The sequence below is a fragment of the Notolepis coatsorum genome, assembly GCF_963971535.1.
Source record: "Notolepis coatsorum genome assembly, chromosome: 2".
Classification (NCBI taxonomy): domain Eukaryota; kingdom Metazoa; phylum Chordata; class Actinopteri; order Aulopiformes; family Paralepididae; genus Notolepis; species Notolepis coatsorum.
Genome location: NC_140166.1, coordinates 185,780,886 through 185,801,030, shown reverse-complemented (window position 1 = coordinate 185,801,030; position 20,145 = coordinate 185,780,886). Strand labels below are relative to the sequence as shown.

General features: G+C 49.1%; 1 protein-coding gene across 1 annotated transcript in view; it reads left to right on the top strand.

Annotated features, from left to right (window-relative positions):
• Nucleotides 1-20,145, top strand: part of ddr2a (discoidin domain receptor tyrosine kinase 2a) — a 136,389-nt gene that overhangs the window by 63,600 nt on the left and 52,644 nt on the right. Inside the window, exon 2 of the mRNA XM_084308422.1 lies at nucleotides 15,749-15,862. Coding sequence (XP_084164548.1) covers nucleotides 15,781-15,862 — 82 coding nt within the window. The 5' untranslated portion in view covers nucleotides 15,749-15,780. The remainder of the gene's footprint in view (nucleotides 1-15,748; nucleotides 15,863-20,145) is intronic.

Here is a 20,145-nt window from a genome sequence, read left to right as displayed (position 1 = left end):
CTATAACTTCACTCACACACCTCGACCTTCCAGACGGGGTGGAGGCACTGCCCTCATGACATCTCCTTCATGGGCTACAAACGTAACACCACTCCCAGAACTGTCACTCTCCTCTCTCGAATATCATGCAGTATCTGTCTCTAATCCTTTCAATCTCACCATTGTTACACTCTACCGCCCTCCAGGTCCGCTCGATCACTTCACAGATGAGCTGGACATGCTTCTTAGCTCCTTACCGGAAGATGGTACCCCTCTCCTTCTACTGGGCGACTTCAACCTGCCTGACTCATCTCAGTCAGTCATAGTAGTCTCCCTCCTACAATCGTTTGACCTGACTCCCACTGCCATGCCTCCCACCCACAAAGCAGGCAACTCCTTGGACCTCATATTTTCCCGTAACTCCAGCATCATTAACACCACGGTAACTCCCCTACATGTATCTGACCATTCCTTCATATCCTTCTCACTAACTCTCATGCTTAACCGAAAGGTCTTCACCCCAACTCAAACAGTCTCACTCAGACGCAACCTGCCCTCCCTATCCCCCTCCACCCTCTCCTCTGACATACTATCCGCTCTACCTTTGAGTGACACCTTCTCTGCTCTCTCCACAGAGATGGCAACCTCCACCCTCCTTTCAGCCCTTGCAACCTCCTTCGACAAGCTCTGTCCCCTCGTTGAGAAACCTGCCCGCCGTTCCCCACCCAGTCCATGGCTGACAGATCCAGTGAGAGAACAAAGACAGGTCCTGAGAGCAGCTGAAAGGAAGTATAGAAAGTCACGCCTCACTGCTGACATCGACACATATCACAACCTCTTGTTAACATTCTCCAAAACCATCACTAATGCCAAAGCTTCTTTCTTCCACCATAGGATCGAGGCCTCTGCCAAGAATCTTCGCAAACTGCATGCTACCATGTCCTCCCTCCTCACTCCCCCCCCACCCCCCCCTCCCTCATCTTTCTCTGCCGAAGACTTTGCGATCTTCTTTGAGGAAAAAGTGGAGAACATCCGCAGCTCCTTCTCCCAACCCCCACCCATTCCAAATGCTGAATCGAGAACCTCATCCTTCACTCTGTCATCTTTCTCTCCCATTACAGAAGCAGAGACCCTGACACTGGTAACGTCAAACCGTCCGACTACTTGCCAGCTGGACCAGCTACCCTCCCCACTCCTCCAGACCATAGCACCAGACATCCTCCCATTCCTAACTGCAACCATCAACTCCTCACTCAACTCGGGGGTGGTCCCCACCTCCCTAAAACAAGCCAGAGTCACGCCGCTCATAAAAAAACCAACCCTGAACCCTACTGTCATAGGCAACTACCGTCCTGTCTCTCTTCTCTCCTTCCTTTCTAAAACACTTGAACGTGCTGTATCCAACCAACTTACTACTTATCTCTTACAGAATGACCTCCTAGACCCTAATCAGTCAGGCTTCAGGACTGGTCACTCCACAGAGACAGCCCTCATTGCGGTCACAGAGGCACTTCACTTAGCAAAAGCGAAAGGCCTCTCCTCTGTCCTGATTCTCCTAGATCTATCTGCAGCCTTCGACACAGTCAACCACCAGATCCTCCTTGCGGCCCTCGCAGGAATGGGAGTGGCTGGCTCTGCGCTGACATGGCTGTCATCATACCTCAATGACCGCTCCTACCAAGTGTCATGGAGAGGGACCCTGTCGGCCACCCGCCCCCTGCGGACGGGTGTCCCCCAGGGCTCGGTTTTAGGACCCCTTCTCTTCTCCCTCTACACTAAATCACTGGGTAACATTATCACGTCTCATGGCTTCTCCTACCATTGTTATGCCGACGATACTCAACTCTTCCTCTCCTTCCCTCCCTCAGATATCCACGTCTCTGTGCGGATCTCGGCCTGTCTGTCCGACATCTCAGCCTGGATGACGTCCAACCACCTCAAACTGAACCTAAGCAAAACAGAATTGCTCCACCTGCCGGCCAAATCCTCCCCCCTAACCGACCTTTCAATCACAGTCGAGAATGCAGCTGTGACTGCGTCCCCGACCGCCAAGAACCTTGGTGTTGTCCTCGACGACCAGTTGAACTTCTCTGCTCACATCGCAGCGACGACCAGAACCTGCCGATTCCTCCTGAGCAACGTCAGAAGGATACGCCCCTTCCTGACAAAAGAAGCCACCCAACTCCTCGTCCAATCAACAGTCATCTCCCGCCTCGACTACTGCAATGCACTGCTCGCTGGCCTCCCGGCCACTGCCACTAAGCCTCTTCAACTCATTCAGAACGCAGCGGCCCGCCTGATCTCAAACCTACCGAAGTCGGCCCATGTCACCCCACTTCTTAGGGACCTGCACTGGCTCCCCATTGCTGCACGAATCCGCTTCAAGGCCCTCGACCTAGCATACCGTGCGGCAAAGGGAACCGCTCCCGCCTACCTCCGGTCAATGGTCTCTAACTACACACCCTCAAGACCCCTACGCTCTGCATCTTCTGGCCGCCTCAGACCTACTCCTATCCAAGCTCCGGGAGGGTCATCAAAGAGAAGTCGCCTATTCTCAGTCCTTGCCCCACAATGGTGGAATGAACTACCCACCCCAGTTAGGACAGCCGAATCACGTCCAATCTTTCGCCGTCGACTAAAGACTCACTTCTTCAACCATTATCTGAATTAAAAAAAAAAAAGAAAAAAAAAAAAAAAAAAAAAAAAATCTAACCCTAACTAACCGTACTGTCATGCACTTGTCCTAATAAACTAACCTACACTGTAGCACTCAACACTTTGATGAACATTGTTGCTCAGCTGATAGAGTTGTGCCCTTCCTGATGGCTTGTCGTACAGAACTTGTAAGTCGCTTTGGATAAAAGCGTCAGCTAAATGACTAAATGTAAATGTAATGTAAATGGTATGTAGAGGGCGTTCTTCAACGTCACTGTACACCGGCGCCCCTCACTGTCTATGAGGCATACCTGTGCGTCTCCTCTCCCCTGCGCCAACCCGAATGTGCGCTTCCCGTCTGCCAGCTCCATGCTGTGTCTCTCCGGCTCGAAGGTGCTGTCAAAGTTCTTGAATCGGTTCCTGTCGTTGATAATGTGGGACGACGCACCTGTGTCCACGATCAGTCCCTTCCTTTGGACCTGCTGCTGCTGCGTTGACTGGGTGACGTATGCTGTCTGCGCCCCGAAGGTGAAGTCCTCTCCTCCCGCTGCTCTCCGGGCGTTGTCTCGACTCGCCTCACATCCACCATTGCCGCCATCTTGTACACAGCCGCCATCTTGCACGTGCGCGTACCTAGCGCTCTGTTCGCGCTTCTTTCTACACACTCTGTCCGCGTGTCCCGAAGTTCCACAGAAACTACACCAGACTGTTTTTGTGCATTTATCCTTTCGGTGACCCTTTTCTCCACATCACCAACACGCCATCTCCGTCAGGGGTCCGGTCTTTCTCTTTGGCGCTGCCCGGGCCGGGTCTGAATCTTCTGAGGCCTCGAAGTTCCGCAGCTTGGCCTTGAACTCCCCCAGCGACATGTCCGCTGAACTGTGTGTCACCAACAGTGTGAATGGTTTATACATCTCCGGTAGTCCCCTCATAACCATCGCCATCATTAGCCAATCGCTCGGTGCTTCTCCTGCACTCTTGAGCGCCGTGATGATCTGTTCCGCCCTGATGACGTATTCAGTCACAGTCTCTGTGTTAACTTTCTTCAGCGCGGTCAACGTTATATACAGGGATACAATCCGGGGCCTACCTCTGCCGATGTAGTGTTCTCTTAACACTATTAGACTCTCTCTGCCTTTGTCCTTTGTGTCCCGGAATATCAGCCCCAAGCTTGTGTTGTCTAGGAGTGGTGCTAGCTCGCAGTATGCGTCAGCATTCAGCTGTGTATCCAGGGCTTGCGCGGCCGCCGTTATTTCTCCGGTGGGGCCCGTCAAGATGGTCTTCTTCAGCCCCACTCCGTGCATACAGCACAACATTCGCTCTTCCCAGAGCTCGTATTCTTCTGCCCTTCCGTTAAACGTGGGCCACTTGCTCCTTCCTCTTGTCGCCATCTTTTTTTGATGGTAGCGTAGCTTAGCTGCCCGTTAGCTTAGCTTTTGCGCCGCGCGGTTCTCCCGCTGCTAAACTAACCTATACTTTTCAGCTAACTAGCTATCGTTCTTTTTGCTCTTCCGTGATCTGGGCCCATAACCTGTTGACAGAGTCACCTGGGGAGCAACAATAACTGGTCATGACGACAAGGTCCTTCTTTAGCCTTAACTGGCGTGGTTTATTTCTCCTTATGCATATGTGCACCAGACTACTCTCCGTGAGAGTTAGAGTGAAAGAGATAGAGGGGGAGGGAACATTCCCTTTTATACCTTCTACCTGACGTCAGCTACAATAGCTGCGTCTCCTTACGCCTATAGCGCCCTCTTGTGGAACAGTAAAGTGCAGTTACATACAATCATGATATTAACCCTTACACTTAACACTATAGGTGTTGTGAATCCTGATGGTTTAAACAGAATGGACTGTGAGTTTGAGGATACCAAGTGGACAGATTGTATTATAATTGTAATACCTGCAGTCTTGCTTTGATGGTAAATTGGTAAAAAAAACACACACACACACGCACGCACGCACGCGCGCACACACACACACACACACACACACAGACACACACGTTTTTTCAACTTCGACATTCAACTTCGACTGCAAAACATCCTAGAGTGCAGTGGGTGTATGTGTGCGTTGACATAGATACTGTAACTGAGGGGTACAATTCCCTGACTGTATTGTTAGATATGATATTTAATACCACTACCTCATGTACTTTAACTTCTGGCCACCCAGTACAAGATATAAGTATGATGAACACTTTCCCACCTGATGAAACGAACCAACACAAATGTACCAAATCGAAGGTTTAATACAGCAAAGGGTGTATACAACGATCACTTAATTACATTTATGATTTGAAATATGGAATATGCACTTTTATGGCAAATGAGTATTCGTAGGTAAATCAACATTGAATGTCCAATCTCTGGTTGCGCAGGGAGTAAGTATACAACCTGGAATATTTAGGAAACGATAGCGATGGTACTTAAATGATTATAGCTGGATACACTAAGGGGAGGGGGGGTCCCGCTGGTTGTAAGACAGTAGGAGGGGGGGGTTAGAGAAGCCGCTGGCGATATCCCATCTGGCCGACGGTGTCTTGGGAGAATCCAAAGTCTTGGACACGGTGCCCACAGAACCTCGGGCCGCAGACGAATACAGCTGGACCCTCTGTGGAACGGTATCTGCCGGTCCACAACGGAGAGACGTGAGGCGACCTCACGTGTAGAGCGCCGTCTCACCTGGAGTCCTCTCCGGGGGGTAATTCCAACACTCGGCAGTGTTGGCCTTTATCCATGGAATAATCAAAGCACACAAAGCATAATCCAAGCCGTGGAAGGCTCGCCGTCGTCTGGGTAGAGTAATCCAATATACAGGTCCAGTCGCTCTTGGCCCGGAGCTCCTCGGATGCAATCACCACTAGGGGTCTGACCAGCCTGGTTAAGCGTCCAGATAACGTCAGGAACGATGGGGGTACTGATAACTGTAGAACTCTAACCGAACGATGCACCATACATAAAATAGACTATTATTAGCTTAATAGAATACGTCCAACTCGACGGTATGGTGCCAAACTATGACCATTCAACTATTAATCTACACGATATCTCAATGCCTATTCTGGGCCAAGTAGGCCTTACTACACCGCACGTGCGTCGTGGGGAGGCTTTTGCGTCTGTCACTCTGTTGGAGGGTAAAGAACTGGACTAAAAGAAAGTTCTACTTTACTGGCGCCATATATATATGCGCTATGAACAAATAGTACCACACGTATTTCGCCCGGCATATTACTGCGCGGAACCGGGGGTTGCCTCGACATGTTAGGCGGCACGATTGAACTTGGACCTAGGGGTATGGCAACCTGGCGCCAGGTTCTCGTCCAATGGTGGAATGAAACTATTATGGGCTGTTTAGTAGAAACGGGGATATTCAATGCATATTGTACAAGGAATATACAGGGGATATCAAACGATATACAAATACAATTAAATATATATATATAAATAAATATACATATTCGGTTTAATCTGATCCTTCACAACAGCCGCCCCCTAATTAGTCCCACCTAATTAGCTAAACAGAGACAGATTAACCGCACTGTCTTCCACTCAAGGTCCGCTGTAAGGGTCAGTCAACTCACAAAGTCATAGGGTCATGGTCATCATCGATAGTATCTGGGAGTCGGGGCAGTTCTATGAGCCTCGCCACGGGACGTGTGTAGGTGCGCCCTTGGACGAGTACTTCAGCTGCTCGGACCTTGCCATCGGCACCGGTGATCACTTTGCTTACGCGGCCAGCCGGCCACATAGCTCTGGGGAGTGACTGGTCAATAATCATGACGACTGTTCCTTCTGTCAAATTGTCTCTCTCCTTTACCCACTTCTGGCGGGTCTGTAGAGACGGTAGGTAGTGAAGTAGGAAGCTGCTCCAAAACTTGTCAGCTAGTACTTGGCTGTACCTCCACATTCTTCGGCCGTTCGCTTCTTCGGGCCTGTACATTGTCTGGGGTAGCGCGGGGTCCAGCCGCGCCATTAGGAGTGTGTTGGGGGTGACTGGGTCGACATCTGCTACATCACTGGAGACGTAACCGAGGGGCTTTGAGTTCAATACTCCCTCGATCTCCGTGAGGACTGTCATTAGGACTTCCTCTGCCACAGTCTGGGCTCCGAGTACGGCGTACAGGGCTGTCTTTATAGAACGTACTTCTCGTTCCCAGGTTCCACCGAAGTGGGGTGCGTTCGGGGGATTAAACTGGAAGTCAATCTGGGCTGGAGCAAGGTGGGTCTTAAGTTCTGGGCCCATAGCTTGGAAGCTCTCTCTCAGCTCTCTTTCTCCGCCTTTGAAGTTGGTCCCGTGATCAGACAACAATGTAGACGGTTTTCCTTTCCGTGATGTGAATCTCCGGAAGGCCATAAGGAATGAGTCTGTGCTCATGGTCGGAAGGAGCTCGATATGTATCGCTCTGGTGGTCATGCATTTGAATACAATACCCCACCGCTTCTCGGTGCCTCTTCCTCTCTTTATATACAACGGGCCAAAACAGTCCATGCCTGTGGAGTGGAATGGCTTGTCGCCGATTCGGAGGCGACAGGGGGGTAGGTCAGCCATCCGTGGTATGCTGGGCTGCGCGCGCCACTTACGGCAGTCTAGACAGGTTCGCTGGAAGCGCCGTACTGCTTCTCTCCCTTGCAATATCCAATAACGACGTCTGATCTCCGCGAAGACTCTCTCTGCTCCTGCGTGGTGTACATCCTCGTCGTATTTCTTTATGATCAGCTCTGTGACCTTGTGTCGGCTGTTCAAGACGATCGGGTGCTTAATGTCATCTGGTAGATCGGGTCTCTCCGCAGGCGACCACCCACTCTGATGAGATTATGTGCGTCACTCTCTGGTGCCAGGTGAATCAGTCTGCTGTCTGATGGGACGGGGTTTCCTCCCTGTAGACAGTCTAGCTCATCGGGGAACGAGTCTCTCTGGGCTCGTTGTAGTAGAAGAAGTTCTGCTTCTTCGTAGTCAGCTGCTGACATGTCAGTGGTGGACTGAATCTCTGGGTGGTGCCGCAGGAATGTTCTTTGTTGCGCACTCTCTAGGGTAATGCAGTCATCTATGTTGGGGTCTGTGGAGGCGACAGTGCTCAGTCCACAGAACATAGGCTTCTTGTTCTCAGCCTCCTCGTTACTTGCTTCCCTCGGGGTGGGCGTAGGCCAATCTCCTTCCGGGAGCTGGAGGAATGCTGGTCCGTCACTGTAGATGTTGCGACGGGTTAGGTCATCCAGGGACATTCCCCGGGTGATGACGTCAGCTGGGTTGTGTTTGGTATCCACATACCTCCAGCTTGCTTCTTCTGTTAATTCTTGAATCTCGGTGACTCTGACTCCCACGAAGACTTTGTATCTGCATGAATCAGACTTAATCCATGTGAGTACTGTCGTGGAATCTGACCACAAGATTGTTCTATGCACCGGAATGGCGAGTTCACGTTGGATTAACGTGGCTAGATGCGCTCCTGCGAGGGCTGCGCAGAGCTCTAGACGTGGGATAGATTGTTGCTTACGTGGGGCTATTCTTGAGCGGGCCAGTATGAAAGCAGTGTGTATCTCTCCTCCCATCTCTTGGGCACGCAAATAGGCAACCGATCCGTAGGCTACTTCGGAGGCGTCGCTGAAGACGTGTAGCTCAATCTCGCATGTCTCTGGCCTCACTGTGGATGGGAAGTAGCTGCGGCGTATATTGACACCTGGGAGTGAGCGGAGTTCCGTCTCCCACTCTCTCCATGTTGAGGCAAGGTGTGCGGGTATTGGGTCGTCCCAGCCCTGGTCCTTGTCCCATAGTGCTCGTACAATCATCTTTGCCCTGGTGGTGTAAGGTAGAATACATCCCAACGGGTCATATTGTCTGGCGAGTGTTCTGTACACACTCCGTCTGGTGGTCGGTATCGCCGCCGACCTTCCTTGCTCTGGAGCCAAGGGTTTGTGTCTATAGTGGAGCGAGTCTGTTTTGAAGCGCCAGACTAATCCTAGTGTCATTTCTTGGGCTTCTCCTGGGATTGTCGCCATCCAGGTCTCGCTGCTGGCAGCCTTGTCTGCGGAGGAGAGGCTGCGCAATACGTGCGGGTCACTGCTGGCCCACTGCCTGAGATCAAAGCCTCCTTTGATTAGGGAGGCGCGTAACTTGATTAGGAGAGCCTCGGCTTCTTCTTGAATCGAGACGCTTTGTAAACAGTTGTCCACGTAGAAACTGTTCTTCACACTGTGTTGGACCTCTTCATCTGCTGCTGGGTCCTCTGTGACGTGTTTCTGTAGTGCAAATGTAGCACAGCACGGGCTGCATGTGGTTCCGAAGGGGAGTACTTCCCACTGGTAGATAGATGGGTTCTCATCTCCGATCTTCTCTCTCCATAGGAACCGTAGCAGAGGCTTGTCCTCCTCTACTAGTCTCACCTGCAAGAACATCCCTTTGATATCCCCGCTTATAGCCACCTTGTCCTGGCGGAAGCGCAGTAGCACGCCTAGTAGGGAGGGGCCGAGTGTGGGGCCGGGCAAGAGCTCTTTATTCAGATTTTGGGATCCGATCTGGTAGCTGCAGTTAAACACAATGCGATCCTTGCCGTTGTGATGGACCTTGTGATGCGGCACGTACCATGATTCGGTCGTCTGATCGGCCTCTTTAATGTCAATCTTTGTTACGTGTCCCGCTGTGATTAGCTTCTCAATCTCAGCTCGGTACACACTCTCTTGAACGGGGTCTTTGGCTAGGCGCCGCTCTGTGTTCAGTAGATAGCGCTCCGTGGCGTCTTTCTTTGCGTGAAAGGTGGGCATTCCCTCTCGCCTCAGGAGTTGAGTTGCGTATCTCATCACTCCGCCGACTGTGACTCTCTTTGTCCCCTGCTCGAGTAGGTTGATGGCGTAAATGTCTTCTTTAGAGCGAATGTTTTTCTTTTCGTTCTTAAAGGGCATTGTCTCTAGGGTCCATAGCCTCTCGACATGCTGCAGGAGAGTGGTGTCTTCTTCTGTCGTTCTGGAGTGGAAGCAGCTAGTGGCTGCTGTTCGGTTGAGAGATTTAGCGAGGGGGCCTTGCAATGTCCATCCTAGGCGGGTCTCGACTGCTGCAGGACAGCCTCGGGGGCCTGTATGGACCCGGTCAATCGGGACTATGAGTTCTGCATGGTCGGAGCCTATCAACAGGGTCGGGGTAGCGCCGTCTATGAGCGGGATAGGTAATTGACGCAGGTGCACATATTTATCCATCAACTTGGTGACAGGGTAGGTGTACTGCGATAGTCCTATTTCTTGGCTGGTGAAAGCATTTGTGATCTTGTACCGTCGCTCTGGCTGCCCGTTGGCTGCGATAGTGAAGGAGACATTCTCGCCCTTTATCGTCTTTAAATCTCTTCTTATTGTCCGAATCGTCATTTTGTTCTTGCTCCCCCGCAGTCCCAGCTGAGTCGCAGCGGAGGCGAGCAGAAGGGTCTTCTCTGACCCGTCATCAAGGACGGCGTAAGTGTCCATGACTTTATCCTGGTAGCTCAATGTCACACGGACTACCTTTAAGAGCACTTGAGCTCCGTTGCTGCTGGCGGGGTCAATGTACATGACACTTGCCTTGGTGCCGCTCCGTGGTGCAGGTATAGGCCGTCTTCCGTTACTATCGTGTAGTATATCTAGATGGGCTCCATCGCACCGGCTGCACCTTTTCTTTAGGCGGCATTCGGCTGCCATGTGGGGCAGCGCACATCGATAACAGCGCCGGTTGGACTTTATCCATTGGCTCACTTCTTCTGCATTCATCTTTGTGAATGAGTCACATTGTGACAGCCAGTGTTCTTTCTCACAGTAGGGACACGCTATCTTCCACTTCTCCTTTCTCGAGGGGGTGCTGTGACTCTTACTGCTCGGTACTGACTCTGATTGGTGCATGACAGTCACCGATCTTCTTCCATCACTTATTCTCCTGGGTCCCTCTCTGGAGCTTGGCGTGCTCCGCCCGAAGGTGTCCAGTCGTAAGCTGCTGACCTCTCTCGCCAGGAAGTCGGCCAGATCAAGGAGGGATGGCTCGGGGCCGTCGGGATCTCGGTAGTCCCTCTGCCGCCGAAAGCGCTCCTGTCTTGCGGGTGGCAGCTTCTCCAAAATCCTCTCAACGTTAGAGTTGGCGTACAGCTCATGCATGCCCTTCTCCCGTTGAGCTCCCAGCATCCCCACCAGGGACTGCACTTTGATTGACAGGTCGTCTAGTGAGCGATTGTCTGTGGCTGGGGGTAGGCGGTCAATATGCCTTATCTCCTGGATTACGTAATCCCATATACGTCCATATCTCTGATCCAGCGCTGCAAGGGCCGCTGTGTATGGGGTCGAGGAGGTAGCATAGGCTAGCGCTATATTGTGCGCTCGCGGTACTTTCAGGTGCTTCAATAATATTGCATACTTGTGGCGTTCATCAGCGACATCCACCATCATTGTCTCTAAGCACATCCGGAGCTCCGTGTACTGTGCTCGACTCTCATAGGCGAAGTCTGGGAATGACGGCGTGGCGTTGTATGACGCCGTGGATGGCTGATACATCGGCGAGCGTTGGGGGAGAGACCTCCTGGGCGAGTCCCCTCTTGCGCCTCGCTGTGGGCTGGTACTGGCAGGGTACCATGGCCCGCTGGTCCAGGTACTGTTCCTCGGGGCTGGTCTGAGTCGGGGGTCTGTAGCGCAGCGCCGCGGGGGTATAGCCTGGACTGTATGGGACCTCCTGGTCCGGTGGAGTACTGTGCTGTCGTCGGGCTTGGTTCTCCTCTTCTCCCTCTTCTTCTTCTATCAAATCTTCCAGATCCTGTAATCGTTTATTTAGCTTCTCCGCAGTGTAGGCCGCTCCTTCCTTGTAGCTGGGTCTCGCTTGGACCGGTATGGGAAGGGGGTCTGCGAGGGGTCTAGACTCGGTCTGTTGGTCAAGTTCAGGGTCGCTTGCTCGTTGCGGTGACGCTGCTCTTGACTGTTGTCTCGACGAGTTCCTTGAGCCCCTGGCGGAGGGAGAGGGAGTTGTCCTTTTGATCAGCTGCTCCATTAGCTGCGCTTGTTGCTTGTCGCGCTCGGCTTGTATCCTGTCGCGCTCTGCGTCTCTTTGGGCATCGGCAGCGGCGCGCTGGGCGTCGGCCCGGTCTCTTGCCATATTCTCTTCTATCTGGAAACGTCTCATCTCCAGACGTGTGCGCTGTTCTTCGCTCCGTTGCTGCGCTTGGAGGTGTTCGCGCTCGCCAAGCATCTGTGCTTGGAGCCGATCGCGCTCGGCGGAGGCTGTCAGGCTGACGAGGAACGCCTGTTGTAGTGTCCTCTCCGCTTCGTTGGGGGAAGGCGGTAGTGGAGGTGAGCCGCTCCTGCGTGAGCCGCTCCTGGGGGTACTCGTTGGGGAGTCCTGGAGCTCTAGTTCCTCGGCGCTCTCCTCCTCTTCCTCCGTGCAGAGTTCTCTCTCTGTAGGGTTGTCTTCCTCCCGGGGCTTGTCGGGGACTACTTCTTTAGTAGTGGCGGGGGGTAAAGGTATGTCAATTCCCTCCTGGTCCCCACCGTGGGCTTGGTCAGTTACATTAGGACCTACTAGGGCCTCTGTGGTCGGGGAAACCTGGTCGTTAAGGTCAGACATAATTTTACTTTCTACTTTTACCACGTTTACCGTTTGTCGAAGGCTAGGTAGTTGACTGACAGTGTAAGCCTCTAAGTACTGAGGTGTCTGTCGTCTGCGCCGCGGGCGTTCTAGGTTAGGAGGATCGTTTCGTGGAGTGTTCATCATAGGCCATTTCGATATTAATAACACTATATTAATATTACACTAGTTACCATCCGGCTCGAAGGACCAATTGTAACTGAGGGGTACAATTCCCTGACTGTATTGTTAGATATGATATTTAATACCACTACCTCATGTACTTTAACTTCTGGCCACCCAGTACAAGATATAAGTATGATGAACACTTTCCCACCTGATGAAACGAACCAACACAAATGTACCAAATCGAAGGTTTAATACAGCAAAGGGTGTATACAACGATCACTTAATTACATTTATGATTTGAAATATGGAATATGCACTTTTATGGCAAATGAGTATTCGTAGGTAAATCAACATTGAATGTCCAATCTCTGGTTGCGCAGGGAGTAAGTATACAACCTGGAATATTTAGGAAACGATAGCGATGGTACTTAAATGATTATAGCTGGATACACTAAGGGGAGGGGGGGTCCCGCTGGTTGTAAGACAGTAGGAGGGGGGGGTTAGAGAAGCCGCTGGCGATATCCCATCTGGCCGACGGTGTCTTGGGAGAATCCAAAGTCTTGGACACGGTGCCCACAGAACCTCGGGCCGCAGACGAATACAGCTGGACCCTCTGTGGAACGGTATCTGCCGGTCCACAACGGAGAGACGTGAGGCGACCTCACGTGTAGAGCGCCGTCTCACCTGGAGTCCTCTCCGGGGGGTAATTCCAACACTCGGCAGTGTTGGCCTTTATCCATGGAATAATCAAAGCACACAAAGCATAATCCAAGCCGTGGAAGGCTCGCCGTCGTCTGGGTAGAGTAATCCAATATACAGGTCCAGTCGCTCTTGGCCCGGAGCTCCTCGGATGCAATCACCACTAGGGGTCTGACCAGCCTGGTTAAGCGTCCAGATAACGTCAGGAACGATGGGGGTACTGATAACTGTAGAACTCTAACCGAACGATGCACCATACATAAAATAGACTATTATTAGCTTAATAGAATACGTCCAACTCGACGGTATGGTGCCAAACTATGACCATTCAACTATTAATCTACACGATATCTCAATGCCTATTCTGGGCCAAGTAGGCCTTACTACACCGCACGTGCGTCGTGGGGAGGCTTTTGCGTCTGTCACTCTGTTGGAGGGTAAAGAACTGGACTAAAAGAAAGTTCTACTTTACTGGCGCCATATATATATGCGCTATGAACAAATAGTACCACACGTATTTCGCCCGGCATATTACTGCGCGGAACCGGGGGTTGCCTCGACATGTTAGGCTGCACGATTGAACTTGGACCTAGGGGTATGGCAACCTGGCGCCAGGTTCTCGTCCAATGGTGGAATGAAACTATTATGGGCTGTTTAGTAGAAACGGGGATATTCAATGCATATTGTACAAGGAATATACAGGGGATATCAAACGATATACAAATACAATTAAATATATATATATAAATAAATATACATATTCGGTTTAATCTGATCCTTCACAACAGATACCCCTGTCTTTTCTTGTTGCCATTGGAGTGATTGTCAGTGATTGTCACTATCAGTGATTGTCATTTGATACCATTAGATAGATACTGGGAAAAAAAATCCAAAAACCATGACTTTTGAGAGTTGAGCTTTAGGTTTTAATCACAGACCCAAGAGACACAGCGTTGGTCACATTTCTCATCTGACGTATTGCGTTACATAACAGTGAGTGATTAACGCCACAAACAATAGAAAAAGAAAAAAATTAACATCATGCTTACATAACAGACTTTGAAGAACGGTTATGCGTTTAGCTACGTGCGCAAAGCCTTGTTTCTCTGCACGATTAACCAGACTATTATGATGGTGTGTGAGATCAGATGACCACAATGTTGAAGGCAATCCATTTGTCTTAACTGATGCAGAGAGCTCCGGGTGCGAGGACTAAAGAGCCACGTAGTGGCAAAATAAACGGCTGGCAGTGGTAGACTAAACTGTGAACTCCAGTCACTGGTCACCATAAAGCAAGCAACTGCAGATATAACACTCATTTTCTTCCGATACATACTATAATGCATATGAATTGATATGATAAAAGTGGGTAAACTTGTATTTCCTAAATAAAAAGACGGCTGCTCCCCCCCTACATCAATAAAGGACTGTAAGTGCTCTTCTAAGTGCTCAGTACTTCCACCACAATGAACTATCTGTTTAGGTTCAGAACATATTAACTAAGCACTTTTCCAGGACACTTTGTATACATTTCAAAGATAAATACATGCTTATGTTTATTCAGGGAACAGGGTGTTCAGTACCCCCCCCCCCCCCCCACACACACACACACACTTTATATTTTTGGTATTCTTTCTTCAACAAGCTGATATCTGTGTATTTATTGGACACTCACTCACACATCTTAAAATGAGATGTGGACCAGTAATCCGTTCGTCTTTAGAATTATGATGTTGATGTTTTCTCCCCTCCTGGTCCAAGTGGTCAGCTGGAGGCGGCTTGTTGGCCCTCTCTCTCTGTCCTGCTGAGGTCATGATTATGAGTCACTCTCTCTCTGTCTCTCTCTCTCTCTCTCTCTCTTCTCTCTCTCTCTCTCTCTCTCTCTCTCTCTCTCTCTCTCTCTCTCTCTCTCTCTCTCTCTCTCTCTCTCTCTCTCTCTCTCTCTGTCTGTCTGTCTGTCTGTCTGTCTGTCTGTCTGTCTGTCTGTCTGTCTGTCTGTCTGTCTGTCTGTCTGTCTGTCTGTCTGTCTGTCTGTCTGTCTGTCTGTCTGTCTGTCTGTCTGTCTGTCTGTCTGTCTGTCTGTCTGTCTGTCTGTCTGTCTGTCTGTCTCTCTCTGTGTCTGTCTCTCTCTCTGTGTCTGTGTCTGTCTCTCTCTCTCTCTCTCTCTCTCTCTCTCTCTCTCTCTCTCTCTCTCTCTCTCTCTCTCTCTCTCTACCTCCATATTTTTTCCCTTCCCTCTCTCTCCTTGCCTCATATTTCCCTCAAGTACTCCTATGGTCCCAATATGCCATGGCAGTATATAGGTGTACCGCTTAAACCAAACTGGAAAATAAACATTGTTTTATACATTTTAGTTGTCAACGTGAAATGAGTTTGAGCTTTCTATAGAGCCACGCATTGAACTATCTCCACTATTATGATTTAACAGGCCTTCACTCCAGAGTGGTAAAGTAGTAAATGTACTGTATGGAAATTCCACTTTCAGACAGCAATTATTGTGTCTTTTACAGAGTGAGTAAAAAAAAACAGTTTCAATAAAAGTCCCGTTTTCACCATTTTCACATTTGCTTCCCTGGAGTACAAAAAAAACAATATCCCTCTTCTTGTAGACCGAATCAAAGTTTTTTTTTAAATAAACTGATGAATTCTTTACTGTTTTAGACTGTTAAAATATGGACTTTGACTTTGACTTTATCTAACCTATTGCCTTCCCTTGGTTCTGCAGGTTGGAAGCCTGTCTCTGAGCGTGTGTTTGGGATGACGCGCCTGTGGGACGCGCACTTCCCTCTGCTCATCCTGCTGTACCTGTTAGGAGCCGTCACCTCACAGGTCAACCCAGGTCAGTCACCATGCATGTTACACACAGTGTCATGACATATAGACTACTGGGAATTTATCAAGCAAACTGGTCTCGGAAATGACCAGTGACTACAACCTACTGTAAAGCCAGTCGTCATGTGTTTAAAAGGTCAGGGTTCAAAGTTAAATAAATTTGAACTTTCGAGCGACACCAGAGCGTTGCATGCTGGGATGGTCAGCACACAGCTCCTCTGACCAAAACCTGTCCTGAAATGTGAATGTCACTTTAGAGTGCAGGGTTGGCCATTTGTAAAATGTCCCAGTACACTTTGACAGGGATGGAAAACCAGGGTGGGACATTACATTTACCAGTTACCAGCCAAATGCTGTTAATTCTTGGCTGGTGGCTGCTTAAGGTTGCCAACTAGAAGGGAAATCCATGCCCCAGCAACAACAACAAGAGGTGCAGTCTAGCCTCAAGAAGGAGGGAGGTGTGACACTCTCACATAAGTATATAAAACAAAAACCCTTAGTATTGTTAAAGAAACATGACGTTTTGGTCCAGCTGATCTCATGATCAATCTGATGAATGATGAGTTTGGTAACAAGCCACTTGGCCAGTGTTGTTGACATCTATTATTATATTCAAACGTTCATTGACCATATTCACACAGCAGCCATTTTGCATCTTATATCATGCTCAGGTTGGGATTTCTTTCGACCCTGTTCCCACCCATGGTGAAAGAAATCCCAACCTGAGCAAAATGGCCACCGTGTGAATATGGTACATTTCAGTTAGATTATATGACTGATGATATTTTTAGGTTTCACCTACTGTACCACTGTGGCAGGTAGAGTATGTAGTAATGTCCTCATCTGTAGGGATTGAACCTGCAACCACCCTGCTGCCTCACAGCACAGATAAACCACACAGAATCGTATCAGGATTTGGGACTTCTGGTCGGTTTTCACCTTGCACTCGAACCTACACCTCAAGCGACTGGATACTAGTTTCAACAAGAACCACATTCGAGAGCTTGTTTTGTTTATAAAATAGCGTCACTCGCATTCTGAATTCAGCGTTGGTATTTCTGCATGGCTTCAGACTCCAGACTCCCAGGCTGGCCGTGCCCTGTTCCCGGGCCAGACTGCAAGTCACGTCTCTGGAGCAGCACTGCCTTGTGGGAGCACTGTGGTCCTCTCTCCGCCTCTGGCTGTTCACCCTTTGATCCCAGCAGCATGGCTACCGCATGCGTGGCTTTCTCCAGCTCTCCCTCCACTGTATGGGTGGCTTTCGGAGGGAAAGTGTGATGTCAATGAGAGAGAGGACCAATTATGTTTTATAAGGAAACAGAGTGGCAACATTTGGTGGGCAGCGGCAGAGTTGAAGGAGGACATGGAAGAAGGTTTTGATTGTTGTAGAAAGAGGACAATGTAGAGGAGATCATTCTTACACTGCATGTTAAGGTGACTAATAATCCTAATTGGCTAATTGTATGGGCTATTGACACATATGTAAAAAAAAAATACAAAATGCCTGTCTTTCCCACATTATACTGCTATAAACATCCTCTTTACACAAATTAAAAACCAAGAAATCTTTTGGATGAAAATTGTTGTGATGGCAGAGATGTAGCTATAATTTTCAATCAATTAACTGATGTTACATAACACAAGTCATTGAAAATGAATGGACTAAAATCACCTTGATCAGCTAAGACCCTATAGCAATCGAACCGTCAACTCCAATGATGTATGTAAAGAATGGCCATAATATTCTGATATTGAAATATTACCATGATTTGAGGTCCTCATTATATGACCAATTCAGAATCATATTGCAGTCCCTAAACCGCTGACCTTTGAGGCCTTAGTATATAATCTGACGTTTATTTAAATTCCGTCCCAACATACTGCCCTAAAAGCCACATACTGTATGTCTCATATGAACGTATGAATGAAAAAAGCAGGCCGGCTGCAATTTGGCTTCGGAACGCTGGTGTTTGTGACAGTATTTTACTGCTGTGCTGTGGCAGCTCTCTGCTCTCAGATGGAGATCACTGAGCTCTGGGCCTTTTCACTCTCTCTCTCTCTCTCTACTCTCTCTCTCTCTCTCTCTCTCTTCTCTCTCGTCTCTCTCTCTCTCTCTCTCTCTCTCTCTCATCTCTCTCTCTCTCTCTCTCTCCTGCTCTCCTCTCTCTCTCATCTCTCTCTCTCCTCTCTCCCTCCCCTCTTTGAGCCGGGACTACAAATACCACAGCAGCATTTTACACAGACCCGTCTGGCCTTTTGAAAGCAAACAAAGAGTTGATTTCAACAACACACTTTTCTGTGGCTTGTACAGGGAAACGGCAGTTGGTTGATGGAAGCTCTCTGCCCACGCATTGAAATGTTAACATCTTGACCATGTTTACAAGAGCAGTATGTGCGTACAATGCAGACACAGACACAGACACAGACACAGACACACACACACACACACACGCACACACACGCACGCACGCACGCACGCACGCACGCACGCACGCACGCACGCACATACACCTCTTTTTATTCATTCATACTGTGTGCAAATCGATTAAATATGAGCATGACAGAGGTCAGAGAGTTTTATAGAGGGAGTCTAGAGAGAAAGAGAGCGTGTGCCTGAGAGAGAGAATTAGTAAGGGAGTTTTCTTTCTAGGAGCAGGCTAGTAAAATGGTGTGTGTGTGTGTGTTGTGCTGTGGTTATTTCAGGGTTATGTTTCGTCATATCTATTGATAGCTGCATCTCTGCATGTACAATCTACATCGCTGGCCTATTTAAACAGATGTGGATGTATGATAGCTGTGGCTGGAAGCATGGCAGTGTGGCGGTCGGTCCTACACAACTGTGACCCGGTCCTGGATTGAAGCATACTTGATAGATACAGAATTTTCTATTAGAGTCTCTATAGTATGTAACCTTCCCTTCAACTGATCATTTGCTATTTAAGCCATATGAGATTCATCATTCCTTTTTTTTTTATTATTATGTTTTTGGTAGGTTTTTATTGGCTCTTTACTACCGGCAGTCCGGTAGAGAGAGAGAGAGAGAGGAAGAATGGGAGATAGACGGGGAAAGACATTTGGTAAAGGTAGCCGGGTCCGGGAGTCGAACCAGGACGGCCGTGTTGCGACGCAGGGCAGTACGTGGTGTGCTACTTGAGCGCCCGAGATTCATCATTCCTATAGATATCCATTAGATAACAATGAGAACAAGGCACTAGAAACAATGGATGAAAATCAGGGTATGGTTTTTAAAACACAACTTCCTGATCTCAGCCAGATTCTTGTCAAGGATTTAAGTGTTTTGACCCTGGTAGTGTGTGTGTGTGTGTGTGTGTGTGTGTGTGTGTGTGTGTGTGTGTGTGTGTGTGTGTGTGTGTGTGTGTGTGTGTGTGTGTGTGTGTGTGTGTGTGTGTGTGTGTGTGTGTGTGTGTGTGTGTGTGTGTGTGTGTGTGTGTGTGTGTGTGTGTGTGTGTGTGTGTGCGCGTGCGCTCAGTGGATCCAGCTATCCCGCTGGAGTCTGTGGCTAATGCATACCAGACATTCTGACAGCAGGAAAGTCCATTGAAATGGGCTCCGTCTTTCTCCATCACATTGTGCATGTATGTGTGTTTGCATGCAAGCATGCATGCATATGTGTGTGTGTGTGTGTGTGTGTGTGTGTGTGTGTGTGTGTGTGTGTGTGTGTGTGTGTGTGTGTGTGTGTGTGTGTGTGTGTGTGTGTGTGTGTGTGTGTGTGTGTGTGTGTGTGTGCATGTGCTTGTGTGTGTGTGCATGTGCTTGTGTGTGAGTATGTGTGTGTTTGTGTGTGTGTTCCGACCACTCATAAGTCAGGGAGAGGACTGTTTGTGCATCTGATAATGGTCAAAGAAGTTCAACAAGTTTACCATGGGAAGAGAAACCTTTATATCTAAGATATGACCCAAGGGATTCCTTTGCATAAAAGGCACCACCGATTATTATTTACGGAGTTACCAAACACTCAAGATCTTGACCCGCTCTAAAATCTGGAAGCAGGATATACAGTATCCACCTTTTGATTCTTCTGTCCAATACGTTCGTTCTGCTGCGTTGAGAAGAAAGAATTTTTTTCCACAGGCAGGAAGTGCTCATGGCTGAATTTAGTGGAGCTGAGATGCCGGGGTGATGCCAAACTTTCCCCTGTTTAAAATTCCCAAGCAATGGAGTTATACCATCCCTGTCTGTCCCGCTTTACTCCTGAGTGGGCGAACTGCTTTTCACTGTAGAAGAGGAGGAATAGACCAGAAGGGGCAATTCACAAGAAAAGAGCAAAGG